This window comes from Xiphophorus hellerii, chromosome 16 (genome assembly GCF_003331165.1).
Source record: "Xiphophorus hellerii strain 12219 chromosome 16, Xiphophorus_hellerii-4.1, whole genome shotgun sequence".
In the NCBI taxonomy this organism is placed as follows: Eukaryota; Metazoa; Chordata; class Actinopteri; order Cyprinodontiformes; family Poeciliidae; genus Xiphophorus; species Xiphophorus hellerii.
Genome location: NC_045687.1, coordinates 16,768,617 through 16,786,978, shown reverse-complemented (window position 1 = coordinate 16,786,978; position 18,362 = coordinate 16,768,617). Strand labels below are relative to the sequence as shown.

Sequence of the window (18,362 nt, the reverse complement as noted above, 5' to 3'; positions counted from 1 at the left end):
TAGGATTAAGTGCTATTGATCAGCTCTTCTCAGGGAATTTCAAACCATCTTCTGTCATCAAACCACAGAAGGCAAGTGACAGGTTTCCAAAGTGCCCCACGGTAGCTGCTCCAGCAGGACCCAGATTACACTAAAACCCCATCTGTGCTGCTCCATGACCTTTTGGTCTGCTGTCAGCTCAGTCCATTGTATGATATATTGACGTAGTCATTGCCAAAAATAATAATGAAATACATTTTCAAGGCTGCCACCTTTGATGTATTAGGTCATTGATTTTTATGTGAAGCTTGTGGCATGATATAAGTCTTCTACAATTACGCTAATGAATATGTCAGCTAGGATTAACTATCAGATGCTCGGTTCCTGTAATTACAACGGCTCGGCTCTACACATTCAGACACTGACTTCCTCTGTTTCTTCTGTGTCTGCAGGTGGAGCCATTCCTGCCCTACGAGTACACTTGCGAGGGAATGCTTGAAAGGGTTCATGCCTACATTCAGAATCAGGTGGGTATTTGAATACACATCAACAGCCTGCTGTTTTGGGGGGGGGTGTCGTGATTGCACCAACAAGTCGATAGCAAGATGAACGTTTTCGCTTTTTACTGTCACAGGCTTGTCTGTTTGCATCCCTGTTTACCCGTAAAGTTTTGCAATCTTGCCAGAACAGATTTAACGGTGCTTTGAAAGAAGGTGGAGAATGCAGGAAACCCCCTATAAACTTGACATTGATTCAGATTCATGTTCTGTCAATACTCTCTTTGTGATATTAAGCTTTGGCAGAGGTTGAAGATGGCCACTCTTTCCCGTGCTTTTATATGAAAACTGATATATTGCCATATATATTACGTCCTGGCAGAGGGAGCTGCTCTGATGGCCTTAAAAAGACCAATAGATACATGGAAATTACACTACCAGACTAAAGTTGAAAGCCAAAAACATGAAAGGCTTTGAGTCAGTTTTAATATTAGTTATTGTGCACATAATCCAAGAAATATGTATTAGGTACACTTTTAAAATAGCTTCTTTCCTTCTGTATCTAAGGAAATTCAACATTTACCAACTGTTTCACCAGACTTGTAATTAAATAAAAAAATAGAAGCAGTTTTTGAAAGGTACGTGTTTCTGTTTGGTTGGTTTTGTTATACTTCTTTCCACCTCATAATGCATTGAAGACAAACCATTAGCCTTGAAAGATGAAAAGGAAAATCAAAGGCTAGAATCCAGATACCACTTCCTCTTGTTCCTAAGATGAAAAGATGTTTTAAAATAGCTAAAAACAATAAATGCAATTAAATAATTAAAATGTGGTTGCAAGTGCACAGCACCAACATGCTTGTAAAATGTTTTTTTCTCTCTCTCATCCTCTCTCTCTCTTTCTCTCTCTCTCGCTTGCCTTTCAGGGTTGAATAGAAAAAAATCTTCTTTTTCCTTTCTTCATAAATAATATTCTACAAGGAAAAAATGATCAGATTTACAATATAACAAAAAAAAATTGTGGACTTTTCTGGGCACTAATTTTAACAACACTTTTCAAACTAGTTTAATTTCCATTGAGACTGCCACTAAGGATAATTCTTAACATTTTCCAATCAATCTAATAACAAATTTTGCGACTGATAGCTGTTTGTCTGCAATAAATGTTTCTCTTTATTGCAAACCGCGAACGTAAACCTAGGTTTGCACTTTAAAGTATTAAAGATGGTTATAAAGTGACACCTTCAGTAAGACAAAAATGGATAAAATGGAGCTTTTATTGTTTATTTGTTCATGTTGTTTGTTGATAAAAACATGTGAATATTTAGAATGTCAAATATGATGAGATTAAACTGGAGATAAATGCCTCTGTTTAGTCATCTGTGTAGAATTTATTCCTGTTGCAACCTACATTTAACATTAAATTTAGGAACTGTTACTTTAAAATGACTAGCATTTGTTAACAATGTATTATTTATGAGCCTGTGGTGTTTACATCTGATTCATTTTGATAATCACATCATCTGCCCAATTAAATTTGATTAAAACAGGTAAAGTGAAATTGATTTGGTCTTCTGCTTACATTCTGCCAATTACACAGCAACACACTGTAATAATCATTTCAAGATGAGTCTAACTGTTAAACAAGGGAAAAAAAACATAGTAGTCAGAGGATTTATTATATCTCAGTGATCAGATAAACCTTCCCATTTCCAGTATCTGTCTTTTTACCAGGACATGTACAATACTGTTACTGCTGTGGTTTCTGACAAAACATTCGAATCGTCTTAGCTGCTGCTCTGTTGCCTAACTTGCTGTACTTCCTTACTTTCCACCGCTTTGACCTTTAAAAAAATGTTCAGAGCCTGGTTCATTCAGCTGTGACTTATTGGATAATCTCATCTGGGTTGTGCTGTGTACCCGCATTCACAGGTTTCCACCTGTACCCCCGCTGTCTGCAGATGAGGTCCTCCTCTAAAACACAGTCATTTGGAGGAAATTGTTGTAAATAATGTTAGAAGAAAGAATAGAATATAAAAAACACGAATACTCAAATTATTGATGTTGATAAACCATTATAGTTGACATTATTGATTCTGTTCATGAACTACAGTGGTCCAGTATGCAAAGACTCAAATTTTAACATTTGATATGCAAATTAATTGATGTCTTCCTATTCAACAAAGAGCTAGGGACACATAAAATGAGTGTATATTCTTAGGTTCTCAGTGGATCTTTATTGATATTTTCTTGGTTTTGTTTCTAAGAGATGAAAAATGACTTGCTTTGTTGTCGTCTAAATTGCTCTGTAGAAACTTCAAGTTGCATTCTACAATTCTGTCCCTTTGCCATTTAACTTTCTTATCTCTAATACCTCCAAGGTCATCTTCATCCTTTATTATTTTTGGATCAACCTTGAATAGATGCCGGGGCGTTCAGAATATTTAGATCCTTCCTTTGTTTGATGTATCCCATTGTGCTGAAAAACGCGTCGTTGATGGTGGGTAATGTTTAGTCTGTTTGTGTGAGGAGTTATTTTATTACAGCATGTGCTCTGAGAAATATTTTGAAGAATAAGTCATTAATTATGTATTTTTACATCTGCACAGTTCTTTCTCTTTTTATGCAGGCATATGTCCACTGGTTTGCTAATCTATATTTCTTTGTAATGAAGAGATTCTCACTTTTCCTTCTCTCTTCCTGTGTCACCTTGCTTTCTTTTAAGTTGGTTGCTTTAAGTAATATATGCATCGTCACTTCCCACAATGTTCTCTTAAAACTTTATTATGACAGAGAAAAAAAATACTGCCCGAACATTTACTTTTTTTGTTAGTTTTTTTTGCACTCATCCAAAAATCAGCTATTAGAACTAGGTATCTCTGTGTTCTGCTTCTTTAGTCTATTGGTATTCATTATAAAACCCCTAACATCTACACACATCTTGCATTGTAGACATTGATCTCTTCCAGCCATATCAGGCTGTTGTTGTTTAGAAAGTGTTTTGCTGTGCCTGGTTAAAAAATATATCTTAGCCTTTGTCACGCATTGTCACCATCCCCCTGTGTCAAAAATACGCCGGCTTACTGACCATGACCGACTGAAAGCATGACCCCCCCTGGTGCAGACTACCAATCAGACTCTCATCCGTGTTTGTTTAACTTCTTTAACTTTATCTTTTTCATGTTTGGATTTTTCCCGGTTTTAGTCTCAACTTATCATAATCCAGACATCTTTTACCTTCCCTGAACCTGTCGTCCTTGTTAACTCGCTCTCAGCTGGCAGAGCTGCAGACCCACTGTTACCATCGTACTGCATATTCCTATGGCATCTCAGTCATGCCTACATTGAAACAGGGACATCTTAAAGACATTGGAGCTTTTTATGCTAAATCTGACATTTAAGGTAATGCACTATTTTCCAATTGTCTGAATAATAATAAATTAACTCGGGCAGGATTGAGAGGGGACATTGTGCTTGTTTTGTGCCTGATTGTCTTTTGTGTTGCTCTGATTAATTAAATGTCACTTTATAAATCGAATAAAGTTGCATAAAATCAGGCACAGTGAATTTAATAATGAAGACAATAGTGGATTTGTACAACTCCAGAAGCATTATTATTAGATCCATTTATCCATAAAGTTCATTCATTCAGTGATGAATGCATCTAGTGTGTTAATGATATCTTATACATTTAAAGGTTTTGTATAAATTGAGCTACATGGTTTCGCTGTTTGGTAATATTTTACCATTGCAGCTGAAGTGTTAACTGGTTTCTTTTCTCTGGCTTTGACTTTGTGGTTCCAATCAGAACCACTGTTATACCCTTCACTTCCAGTAGGTGATGATAGAATCAACATATGTTAAATATTTAAACCAGAAAAGAAGGCCCTGATCCTTGGAAGGAAGTGAAACTCTTTGAATCCATATTTCTCTCATTTGCATAGAAATAGTTTGGGACTGTGGACAAAGCTTTGTGGTATCCCACTACTAATGTCTGAATACATAACTAACAACTGGTTAATGTTTCCCGATTTAAGTCTTTGTACTTATCTTTTAGAAGAGTAACCTTGAAAACGAAAAATTATTACTTTAAGACTTCAAAGCTTGTGAAAACAATCAAAGCTTTATATTTAGAAGTATAAAAAAAAATGCAAGCATAATTGAAAGCACATATCTTGCATGTAGAAATGACATTTTGAGGTTGGTACCCTTTCCCAACCTTTTACTTTTTCATGTGTGTATGAGAGAAGAGGGATCAAAGATGTCGCCTGTGTTTAGGAGAGAAGGTGCAGCAGAGATTGGGAGATTGGAAGCTTGGTTATTGCCTGTGGGCACGGGGAGCTTGTTTAATAAACAGGTCCAGAGGCCAGAGGGACATGTCAGAGAAATGTTATTACCTTGGTTTTATTAATAGGCCCAGCTGGAGGGGGAAATGTAATCTGGTGACTCACCGAAACCAAGTTCTGCCTCAACATCTTATTTGTTTTTCTGAGACATTTTTGCATCCATGCAAATTGGCTGAGGTTTACGGGAACGTGTCGGATACAATTAGTACTTTTTGCTTTGATACCATTTAAAGCAGGGCATAAACTGTAATTACAAATAAAACACAACTATTAGGAAATCATACAGAATTTAATTATTATTTTGGTGCAGGGTTGAATGAAAAAAGTTGTATGAGAAGCTCATTTTTAACCCATCTGCATCAGGTTAGAAAACGACATGAACATCTTGATTTAACATCTTATAAATGTTCATCCTAAAAATGAAGAGAGTGTGGCACAACTTCAAACCTACCGAGACATGGCCACTTTAATCAGAAAAACCACCACTCGCCAAACAGTAGGCCAACTTATTACACCATGTATGGTGTAAAGCTAGCAGAGCACATAAACAGTCCTTCCCATAGTGGCAGCATCAGGCTGTGGGCTCAAGCACATATATAATATCTACAATAGAACAGCATAGCTTAGCTTGTATACTGCATAGTAGCATCATATTAGAATGGTTCTGTCAAAGTCCCGACCTAAATCCATTTGAAAATCTATGGAAAGTCTTAGATAAATTCTACTTTTTTGACTTTTTTGTCATGTTATATCATTCTCTCATCAAACATACATTATTTGGATTTAAAAAAGGCCTTCACTGAGTAGTAAACGCCACCAGTGGGCGGGATGAAGAAGCATTGTTATGATGACTTCCTGAAAGGGGTGTTAAAAAGAGTAGGTGGTTATTAAAGAGTCAGAAGCCAATTCTAAGGCCTCAGATACAGGAACCATAGTTACTTGTTTGTGCTATAAAATGGCACTATGTGCGTGGAAACAACTGATGTTCAGACAAGTTCTACATCAAATCTAAAAGAGCTTAAGCTATTTTCCAAACAGGAACAACCAAAAATCTCAGCGTCTCTCTGTGCAAAGTTTGAAGAGACATGTCCCAAAGTACTTCAGTAATGTAAGGAAAGATTTTTCAAAAAAGGTATTGACTGAGGAGGGATAAAGGCAATTAGTTGTCAGCAATTTTATTTGTGGCTATCAGAGTAAATAGGCCTGAATGTCAGTTTACGGGACAGTATTTTGATTTCTTTAGAAAAACACTTTGAAAACCATTCTTTCAGAACAGTTGGTTCTTTTCATAAAATTTCAAGAAGATATTTTAAAGTTTGTCATTGCACTGCGACAAAACATGGAAAATACCTAGTGATATGAGCAATCTACAAAATATAATGTGTTCGACAGAGAGCCACTCAAATCTTCAGTATCTAGTTTGTCATTTTTTTACCTTTGCAGGACTTTTGCTCGCCTGAGATTCCATTTCCTCCAGTGAACACATCTTGGGCTTCGCTGTCAGGTCCCTTTCTGCCTTTGCCAAACTCCAGAGTGCTAACTTGGGCCGCCAACACCAGCTCCTTTCCATCATGGCCTCCTCTTACTGCACTTCGACTTTTGACATCGCTGCAAGGCCAGTCGTGTGTGGAAGCATGCCAGAGTGAAGGACTCATCTGTGAACCTGCCTTGCATCGTTTTATTAACATCAAAGAAGCATTTAGCGCGTAAGAGTTTTTTCTTTTCTTTTTCATTTGGATAGTTAGTGAAAAAGACATTATTAAATTAAGTTACTTTTTACAGCACTTGGCATCCAAGGACATGCTGTGAAGATATAACTTCACCCAGATACAGCATGCAATAACGAGGCAGCTGATACAGAAATGGAAAAGTTCACTTAATGTTTAAAGCATGATCTGCCCCATCACTGCAAACTTAAATGTGTTATTGGACCCATTTCAAAACTGTGTGCCACAGATCTAGATCTGCAAACAATACATTTTACTGACTACAATCCTCCGCAAAGGGTTTCATGCCTCATTTGGATGCCTAGTTTTAAAATCAAGCAAAAAAAAAAAGGGAAAAACCTTTCGGCTCAGTTTGACTGGTTAGATTTTCCTTTCTCCCTACGAGCGTCTAAAGGCAGCACTGTAGCATGAATAATAAATATGCATGTCAAATAATCATGGATCTCTTAAGGCGTTTGTGCCAGCAATGATGTCAAACATATTAAAGGATTTCCATTCATTTTTTAACTTCGGTGCCCAGGTTGGATCTCCAGTGTGAAGGAGTGGAATCCGAGATGAACCACCTCTTCCCTGCCTTCTCTGCAGAGCACGCTGAATGCAGCCTGCAGCAGGATCCACTGTTGTTTAGCTGTGCTGGCTCTAGTCCCAAAAACCAACGCCTTTGCCCCTGCAGGGACTATCGGAAAGGACAGGTGGCATTGTGCAGGGACTGCTTATGACCAAAGAATGGCCCGTCGTAGGGAGTTCTTTTGTTTTTTTGTATCCAAGAAGAAACCCTTAAACAAGGAAATTTTGAGGTGAAGGAGCTGTGCTGCATATATAGCAACTTACTCACTTGCCGCTGTCCTTGGACTTGCTGCTAAGAGTTTTATCAACCTCTCAGGGAATTGCATGATTGTATTTTTGAATATAACGCTGAAGTTTTGAAGTTTCACCTCGTTAAAGTACGACCACAGCCACCATTAAACAAAAATTATCTGTAATTGCATAAATGACTTCGTAGAGAAATCATCAGCAATCAATGTCTGCTTTTCTTTTGTTTTGAAGAAATGTCGTAAATGTGCATCTATGTGAAACCTCGCTGTGTCGTTGTGGGGAATGGATATGTGTACAGATGCACCCAAAGACATTTATCACTTAGAGATGTACTATTTTACATGTACTGTGGAAATATATTTGTAAATATACAGTAAGTGTTGTTTAATAAAACAAAAGAGGCACATTTGTTGCTAATTTTACATGTTTTTAAAAACACTGCATTAAAATAAATCATTAACACTGAGTGCTACTGCTACCCAACAAGCACATATAAGAAGGCCGTCATTGGCTGCCTACAAAATCTGAATTTTGTAGGCAGCCAGTTGTTGATGGTGAGGAGCTGCAGTCTGATCGACATCAGCAGCAGAAGCTTTAACTTACAATGTTGATGCCTAACAGCCATGTCTAGTCAGATGATGGGGAACTCCCAACATAACTTACAGCGCTTCAAAGATTTTGCTTAGGTAGCTGGCTCAAGAGGAAGTACTTGCATCATTTAATGTCACCTTAGTTTTCACCTGTTCATCTATGCTAGACATTTTGAAACTCATAAATCAAAAGTGGCGACAACACAAACAATGAAGGGTTCCGCCAGAGCCTGCCGACCACAATCAGTGTTGTTGTTCCAGCTACAACACATTTTTTTCCTTCCACTCAATTTTCTGTTAATATGCTTGCAGACAGCAGTTTCAACAGCCACCTTCTTTAGCAATGACTTTTTGTGGCTTACCATCCTGGTGGAGTGAGGCAAATCAGCCCTGCTACCCATGATTAGGTAGTATAACTATATCACAGCATTTATTTGTTAAATATCATTTTCTTATTGGTCAGTTTTGGAGATACAGTAATAATAATCTGTCTAAAATTATAAGGTGTGTTTCTTCACAAGGCACATTTACTGTAAGGTTTAAAATGGTATTTCTCTAATTGAAAATTCACAATGTTTTCTTGACATGCTAGTTGTCGGAGAGATGTCAAGATTTCAAAACTATTTGCCGGTACAGAAAGAATACTGATTTTCACTTATTTTCTGAATCACCTCAAATCATCCAGTAGATGCTGATTTTTAAAATATTCTTGGTTTAATTCAACCTAAACTCAAAAATAGTTTATTAATCCAAGTTGGAGATGAAATGTAATTGATATTACACAATTTTCTTCACAGAGGAGTTGCAGATGCTGATGGCTCTGAGCAGAAAGGATCTTCTGTAGCAGTCAGTATTCCAGCGGCTCTGAAGAAGCCTTTAAAGACTCTGTTGTTGAATGACAGTCTGGTGAAGAGGAGGCTAAGATTAAGTGTGTTTTTGTGAAGTGATAGGCGATTTAAGGGCAACTTAAAAAGTTTTACCTTTTAGTTAAACAATGTGCACCAAGGTTAATTGTCTTGCCTATCACTTTGTGTCCCAGCTATTCGTTTTTGCCTCATCCATGTGAGGCTCATGAAACTATTAAAAGTTTAATTCTTAAAACTATTTAAATCACTTTTCAAATAGGCAATATAATATGCCAAGAATGGCTGCAGTGTCACAGAAGTCATTATCATGTACGCTGCTGCTCCACTAACGCTGAAACCATTCAGTAAGATAAGAGGATTTTAATGAGACACACTCGAAGACAGAGCTGGAATTTGTCAGTTATTTTCTCTTTAATGACAGTGCAAGTGTCTCTTTGACTGATGGTAAGGGCCATTTCACAATATGCCCATTTCTCCTCGCTAGTTTATAATCTCTAAGCTAATATTAAATTTTCTCTTGATCCTCAGAAACCAATTGCAGAAAAACGCATGTGTGTGGCAGCAGTCAGTAGAGAGGCTTTGAATATTTAAAGGTGAGGATATGGGGGAGGATATATATATATATATATATATATATATATATACATACATACATAAAGGTCTGGTACTTAAAATTTTAAATAGGAATAACCACAATACCGTATTCCACCTGTAAAGTTTATCTCAGTTTTGAGGGGAAAAATGCAGTGAAGAGAGAAAGACTAGTAGGCTGGTAGATACAGCATGAATGGTTGATAGATTGATGTTTGTTTTGTAAAACTAGTTTTGAACTCAGTCCTCTGTGGACATTATTTGTTTAAAGCAAAGAGCTGCACATGCCCAGGACTTATTTTAATTAGGAAAATTCACAAACTGTTCAAAATTACTCTGATAATTTGTCTAATAAGCTTCATTTTAAAAAAATTTTTTTATCAAAGGAGTTTTGTTTTGTTTTTTCACAGAAAATGCCTAACATGGTTTAAAAAAATCCTAAGTGGTTTCATGTGGATCCCCTCAACATTTTGGATCTTTCTGTTCTTTTCCACCTATTTCATTGGTTGTGCAGTTATGTGAAATACCTGAAGATGATAGATGGGCACTTTTGACTACTGGAACACTATTCTCTCTCTGCAGGACCTGTAATGGCAGCACCTGTAATGGGAGCCTCAGACATTCACAGGGAGGGGCTGCAGTTGTCAGCGTGCGACTGAGTATAATCGGCCTGTCATAAAACGGCCTGTAACTGTGCAATAAGAGTGTCTGTCCGGTTTAACACAGACAAATCACCTGAAGTTCAACGCAATCACACAACACTGCACTTTTTATGGTGCTTATTTTTCAGTTTTGTTTGTCCAACTTTTTTTGATTGGCTCCTCAGAACTGCTTTAGATTTCAGTCAAAACATGCACTTTACTTAAAGTGTTGGTTTCTTCTGATTTCTCCCCAGTGCCATACTTTTGCTGTTTTTGTTTTTTTTGGTACCAGATTTTATTTGGGAGCTCATGTGAGGTTTCCTGTACACTTTGGCAACTGATGACTTCAAGTATTTTTCTGTAATTTTCTCACAGTCTCTGAAAGAAAATCTGGTTTTGAGAATTTTGGCTTTCTGTAAAAGTACATCTCAACAACTCGGGGAAAAAGTTCAAGGGTTGGATATGGTTCGTTTACAGGTACAAAATGAAATAATTTAGACAACATGGAAACACATGGTTGAGAGTTGGGGGTAAAACTTGGATACAGAGTGACTTGACCCAGATCCATCATATAATTAAGGCTTACTTTATACTGTCCTTCATAGTTTTCAAACTTCCTTTTCACATTTTGTGCAGCTTTCACTCACCAAAAAAGATGCTTTTAAGTGGAACCATCTATAATTTTAAAATCTTCCGCTGAAAAAATGTTTTAATGGTTATTTTACTTTTACTTTTTTCTTTAGGTTAGGTAAATCTAATTTAACTTAAAGTTAGTTAAGTTAAATTGATTGTTAAGCGAAATTGTTAACACTTAAGTTAAGTGTTAAGACAACCTGTTGCTGCACTGCTATAAGAACAGACATCATTCTGTTTTGTATGATGTCCAGAATGGCACACAGAAACATGCCATTGTATTTTACGGTCTGCCTGTAACCAAGATCCTGCCACACAAAATATTTGAAGCACTTACTTTCACTCTATACCCACGGCCAATAATAAAAGCCTAGAAGTATCTAGAAGTACTGACAGCAGCTACACAATCTTTCCCAAGAAATGCTAAACCTCACATACTGTGGATGAAAACTAGCTATGCTAATCTTCAGGATCTTTAATCAAAAATTAAAATATATAATTTTTTTCTCTTAGTGTAATTGTAACCTGCATTGTGGTAGACTGGCAACCTGTCCAGACTCTATAGCCCACCTCTTTCTCTCTGACTGTGGCAAATAGGAACCAGCTGCCCTCAAGCAACCCTACATGGGTAAGCAGGTGCAGACAATAGACAGACTGATGAACAGTTGAAACGGAGACATTGGATCAGTAAGCTGCAGATCTGTAGAATGTGTTTTTAAAAAAAGCTTTGCTTCATTGCCTACAAGATGCTCTCAATTTTTTTAATGAGGCTCTATGAAGTTATTATCAGTATCTGAAAAGATTGTTACATTGCCATGCTAGGAATATACGAAGCTATAGCTACGTTTCTACTTGAATGTGTGTGTGTTTTTTTAACCATATTTGAAAGATTAGACAACCTCTCCTGTTTCTGCTAACTCACAGAGTTTAGTTTGTAGAGCTGCTGTTTTGATTTATCCACAAGATCATAAACTACCTGCTAACATGATTAACAAAGAGAACAATTTAACAACTAAGTAACTTTACCTTTTTGTAATTATTACGATTAGCAAGTATTTCATTTTTTTAACTCACACATGAAGTTGAAATGGATTATTTCAGCAATTGAAAATATCCTAATAAGTTTGCCAATATTCAAAATCCCAGCCTGAGCCCAAGTTCTTCTACGTATTCACAGAAACTTACATACTCACAGATTTTTGCATTTCCATTTCTATCCAGACCGACACATTCAGCAGGGAACCTCGACCCCCACCGCAGTAAATTGAAACATTTTCCATTTGACAAATTTCTCGTTATTTCTTCAGCTATGCATGTCTGCAGTGACAATTCAGACTACAATGTCAAGTCAAGAGGGTTCTCTAATGTCATTTTTAGCTGCCATTTCAAACTCTTGTTTGGTATAAAATGCCAGTGGGTTGCTGTAGCCCTGGACGTCAAGGCAGAAGACAGCATACAATACCGAAGGCAATTTTGTTTCTGTATCCATAGAAATGAGCTTTAGGCTTACTGGACATACATGAATCACCGTGCCACAGACTGCGCTGGAAAAGAAGCAGCCAGACTGTCTGGCAGTGGGGACAGATTTGAAATTATTTCTTACTGCTTACCTCGAGTCGTCCGGTCCTTCAGTTAAAACAGGCTGAGAGGAGGAAAGAGGAAAAGGTGTAAGACAGATGTCCACGTTGCTTTTAGACAGTATGCTCCTGGTGACACTGCTGTCCGATTGGTCTGTCAAGCTGAAATAGGAAGTGATTGAAAAGGTGAGACGGAGTTGGGCTTTGGGCAGGAACATGGACAAAACTCTGGCCAATCTGCAGATATAGGAGACAGAAAACATAGCGGGACAAACTGAAAAACAAAATGTTTATAGATCAAAGCTCTAAGATTAGCGACTGAAGATCATTTACAAAAATATTGCAGTTGAAAAGAGGCAGAAGAGGGAAAAGCAGCTTGTGTACATAAACACTTTTAGGTCTGTGGGGGGAAAAATTTTGAGAATTTCTGTTAAAATTGTCCTAAAAATACTGAGAAAAAAGACGTCACAAAGTGGAACAGAAAATCATTCTTATTTAGATAAGACTTTGTGAGACCTTGACACAAATGTTTTCAGAAATGTCACGGCAACAACATAGTTCAACAGATAATATGCTTTACAATCATGTCAGTTATTATCAAGACATTCACGTTGACTAAGACTATGACGTCAAAACGACTTTAGAGGTTTACAAGGTTATGTGAAGAAAAAAATGAAGTATGCTGTAAGGCAGAATAATTTGAGAGTTTCCAAGCTGTTTTGAGGCCAAGCTAGTCTTATGATAGGAGGAGAACCTTATACAAGCTGGTAGCTCTCCAAATATTTTTTGTGAGGCTTCAAACCATCAGATTGGTGCAATCTTATACCCTTTCAATTTTCAACTGTTTCAGGAACCACTGGTCTTTCCTGAAAGTTGTGCTTCAGATTTATGGGTGTACCAGAAACAAGAGAATACAAAAGTTCCCATCTGGTAACTTTATATGTAAAGAAAAATGTATGCATGAATATCCACTTCTTCTGACTGACCCTATGGTCACCAAGTTTTCAATAAAAAAGTTTTCTCTGGAATGTGTATGAAATGGTTTGATACTGGAATAACAACAAAAATAACTCCTCACTTCTCAGTATAGATCGTAAACCGTCTACTGTAACTAATGCTAAGTTTTTTATTTGTGTGTTTGCCACAAGCTTTTGAACAGATTAGCTCATTTCAACCGTAGTCCTGTAGAATCGTTTAGCTTAGAGTAAACAGCATGGGATGTTAATCCATGGATGGACAACTACTGTAAAGTTCAAATGGAATTTTAAATCAGCTTTGTACAACTTCCTTCTTAGAAATCCTGTCACTGAAGATGGCCTGTGAGCATCAACAGAATCGGTGCCAAAGAGCACATCCTGTGTGGTAAATCATTAAGATGTTTATCCTTGATTAAAGATGTTCTTTCTGCATGAGAGCCTTCAGATGTGAATCTAAGTATAATGATATGATGGTGTTGGATAAATGATTTAACACTTGCTTAATCAATTCCCCTGGTGCAATGGCTGTTTCTGTGATTTTCTCTGTGACTAAGAACTGTGTGCTGGATGATTTTAGTTCTGCTGGCATTAATTCATGTGCAACACTGAAGCTTTAAAATTTTCTCCCTTCCTTTCCTTTTATCTTTGCAAATCAGGGAAACAAAGCTACAGCAAGAATCTCGCAAGTTATTAGACTTTGTTTTTTTTCTAAAGAAAATCCTCTTTATGTTTGCAAACTGATTCAAAAGGACCAACATATTTTATGATCCGTTAGAACTTTCCCACACAATTGGTCCAAGCCGTAAACTGTACGTGAATTTTAATCGATTGAGATGTACTTTGTTGTTTTGAAAATTATTGGTAAATGTTTATCACTGTTGTGTATTTAATCTAACCCCATGTAAGGCATTAAAAGCACACAAAATCCACAGACTCAACATTGTAAACAACAGTCCAAACTTCTTTGGAGATTCATTTTATGGCTATTTTAGTGAAGCCAATCAGTGTGCTTACTTTGACTAGCAAAAAATTGTTCAATATTCTAACAAAGAATGATTGCAGGTTTAGTTGAGCTAATGATAAACTAACTATTTCAATCCAGTTTTGCCTTTTGTGAAGACTTTCATGCTATTACATTGAAGTTGTGCTCAGTGAAAACGGACATGCTCTTCCAAAATGGCGCAATATTAAGAAACAGCAAAAATGCCACTGTTTGGTCACCATTATACTGTTATTTGCTGTCAGTTGATTTACAAAGTTTCATCTCATAGGTTCACAGAATAATTAAAAACAAACAACTTAGATCTTTGCAATGACTTGGTCATTTCTGTTATTTCTTGTGAAACTTGAGTGACATCGAAACACAGCAGGGTGTTTGGATGAGGTACTGGATGCTTGGATGTATTAATCAGGATGTCATGTTACTGTCATGTCCTGCTGCTACAATCTCTTCCTTTGACTGGTCCAAATCGATACCGTTTTAGGTGGGTACAGCTCCCACCCCGTGCACTGATGGACACGTCTGTCGGCTGATTTATTACGGTTTAATTACACGTCACTTTATGACTCGGAGTGAGGCCTTGCAACACGTGGCAGGCAGCTCGACAGAAAGGAGGGGAAGTAGGTTTTAATATCACCTCTGACAGCTGATGAAGTGAATGCTCTGTAGCTAAAATTAACACAGCAGTAAATCTTTTCCAGCACAATCCGCTTGCTAGGTGTTGGTACAGAAGATGAATGATAAATGATGATACTGTATGTATGTCCGTGTCTTATGCAATAACCTGCTCAGTGATAGCTGAATATGGAGGTGTATAAATATTAAAGAGGCAGTTAACCCTTTGTGGGTACTTGTGACTGTGGGCGGCAGCTGGGGAACTAAATGAAGATGGATGGGAAACGTGCAGCACGAGGGTTGGAGTTAAGCTTTTAAACTTGTCCAAGCATATTTTCGTGCCTTTTCAGTGTATTATTGACATTAATTTGATAATATATACAAGTTCTGTTTTGTTTTTTGTTGTTTTTTTTATTTCCACTCAGCCATCAAAATTAAGAAAATCACCCAAAATATTTTTGCCACAGATGAACATACAGCTATTCTAAATAGGCAGGACTAAATAAATGGACATTTGACTTCAGGCACCAGATGTGTTCATAAATTTTACTGCCTTAAGTTAATCCTTATTTATTTTGTAAAATGTATTATAAAGTACCATAAAGGGAAAGGACAATCCCGCTATTTTAAAATGAAACATCCTCCTTTAATAGTCTGAATAATTTCTGTCTAGACGGTACAGCGGCACTGTTTTCTTCATTTGAATACGAAAGGCCACTGCAGACGCATATCAGGATGATTGATCCTGAACAGATGAATAGACTTTTTCCCAGAGTGTCTCAGAGTCCTGAGTCACTCATCTTTACTTAAAAAGTTCTGTACATTAGTGTAACCAGGTGAACAAATGGGTACATGTCTAAACTGTATTTTGTAAACCCTGTTTTGCTTTGTTTCGCCAACTGGTTGCAATTCTTGTTTTTGCCAGCATGTGGTGCTGTTTTACAGAGAGGTCAAAAAATTTCAGGAAGTAGAAAAAAACCTCTTGTGTATATATCGTGGAAATCTGAGCAAAGCGGAAGAGAAGGACATTTTTGTGTGCCGAGACCTGGTGAAAAGGATGCCACCAATCCGAGAATCCAAGTATTCGGTAATGTCGAAGCTGAATTATCTTCTATGAACAAAGTTAAGGAGAGGATGTTAATGTTACGTTTTTCTTTGTTTGTCCTCTAGAAGTGCCACTGCCGTTTAATGCACTCTTTGTAATAGTTTAGCTTTGTATGTGAAGCTACGTTGCTACATGTGAGCCCGCCATTTTCAACGAAGCTGAGGCTTTATGTTGACAGAATACGGGTCATTTACGTTTGTTTCTTTGCAACCCAGAAAGAGAGAAAAGTGTTCTTTTTTCATAAAAAAAACAATAAAGGACCCATTTTATTTGAAGCTCCGTGTGCTGCATTACTCCCGGCTTCATTAGGAATGCACTAATTAGCCAAATTTTCTGCCATCATTACACATTGGTCACAACCTACTGCCAGGTCTGCATATTATAGAGACTAAATGCAGGGAATGCTGAAACATGTTTGAAAATTAGTCGTCAATGCACATTCTGTGCCGACCCACAATGCTATTTAGGAAGAACGGAATAATAAAACAAATTATGTTGGAGTTATGCTAATCTGCAGTTTAATTAGAATGCATCATGAAGTTAAGGTAGGCTGTTCAGGTCTTAGTGTTATCTTTTGTAAATGTGTCAAAGAATATGTCTTACAAATATAATTCAACGATAAAGGGAAAAAAAGAGAATGCATAATTGATTGAATTATTACCAGGATATTTTGTGGGATTTCCAGTGTGATGGCAGTCAAAGTGACACATATTTAAAAAAAAATATACTATACATCACTGCATGCTGTCAAAGCTCTACAAACTCAAACATTGCTTGATATTTAACCCACACATTATTAAAAACTTGCAATAAATAGAACAGTTTGTACAGTGTATAATATATGTGTTGTTAAATGTAAAAAAACAAATGCAGCACTTTCTCTCAGTATTGATTTCAGTCATAGTAAAATGTTTGGGTTATTGTAAACATTTTATCTTGTAGTTTAATATTACCTTATAAGAATTCTTAGCACAGTAAAAAGTTGTCTCTCTGTAACATTGAGCGCTGGCGTATTTCCAGTCCCAGTACTGTTCAAAAGTCTTGAGTCATTACTTATTTCTTTATATTTTTACTTCAAAGTATGTAGACGTTCTTTTAATGACTTAAAGTTGTCTTAATTAATAGCTATTTGGATTTTGAGTGTCTTTGAAGCTTTTCTTTTAGAGTTGCTGCTATTTTCACTCTATTAGTCTAACACCAAACAACTTTTGAATTGATTTTGTTTTTTAAGTAAATATATAGCCATATAGGTACAGTAAATTCAGTAACTGAATTAACAAACTCTGACCTACAGTACAGACCAAAAGTTTGGACACACCTTTCTAATTCAATGGGTTTTCTTTATTTTCATGACTATTTATAAGGCAAGAAATCCCACTTATTAACCTGACAGGGCACACCTATGAAGTGAAAACCATTTCAGGTGACGACCTCTTGAAGCTCATCAAGAAAATGCAGAGTGTGTGCAAAGTAGTAATCACAGCAAAAGGTTGCTACTTTGAAGAAACTAGAATATAAGGGGTATTTTCAGTTGTTTTACACTTTTTTGTTTAGTGCATATTTCCACATGTGTTATTCATAGTTTTGATGCCTTCAGTGTGAATCTACAATGTCAATAGTCATGAAAATAAAGGAAACTCATTGAATTAAAAGGTGTGTCCAAATTTTTGGTCTGTACTGTATATAACAGTCAAACATAAAACACCAGCAATCCAGTCAATAATCAACTGATTTTAGACTATTTATTAAGTACGGTAGCCTTTAAAAAGAGAAGAACGAAACCCAAAATACTTAACATAAAAACCTTTTGACAAACTTATATGGTATTTTAGTTCCAACAATGTGACACCAAAAAAGCTTTTAGTTGACAACTTGGCATTCAGTTGATGATGAGCCAATGGATGAGGAATCTTTCAGGTTCTGTTCAGGTTTTAGCCTGGCATGGTTCTACTTCTTAGCACAACTTAAGTCATGTTTGATAGTGAAATCGACTGTATTCATATAGTGCATACACAATATTTGTTATCTGTCCATTACAATATATTGTAATAGGCTCAATATCCAATTATAATCACTTTAATCCAGTTGTAATTCAACATGTAATTTGGGTTGCATCAACATAGATTACCACCAACAGAAAGTAGCAGCTAGCAGCGTCTTTCAAACCATAATTCTTCATGTTGTTATAGTTTTCTCTTTTTTGTTCAATAAGAATAGATTTTCCAACATTAGAGTTGTCTCTTTTTAAGAAATATGTGCTTTGCAGTAAAAGTGAAATAGCTAGGGTGAAATAAATTACTCCAAGTAAAAGGAAAAAAAACAGATTTCTGAAATTATATTAGGAGAAATAATCAAAACACAGAGTCTGGTGCCACTAGTGAAAACTGTCTTACTCCTTGTCT

The 18,362-nt window shown here is 36.6% G+C and overlaps 1 protein-coding gene across 2 annotated transcripts in view; it reads left to right on the top strand.

Moving 5' to 3' along the window:
- Positions 1-7,771, top strand: part of mgat5b (alpha-1,6-mannosylglycoprotein 6-beta-N-acetylglucosaminyltransferase B) — a 71,832-nt gene extending 64,061 nt beyond the window's left edge. Inside the window, exons 16-18 of one of the 2 annotated variants that reach the window (XM_032587595.1) lie at positions 432-506; positions 6,266-6,528; positions 7,070-7,771. In XM_032587595.1, coding sequence (XP_032443486.1) covers positions 432-506; positions 6,266-6,528; positions 7,070-7,268 — 537 coding nt within the window. In that variant the 3' untranslated portion in view covers positions 7,269-7,771. The remainder of the gene's footprint in view (positions 1-431; positions 507-6,265; positions 6,529-7,069) is intronic. The other variant, XM_032587594.1, reaches the window with a different exon arrangement.
- Positions 7,772-18,362: the final 10,591 nt, after the last annotated feature.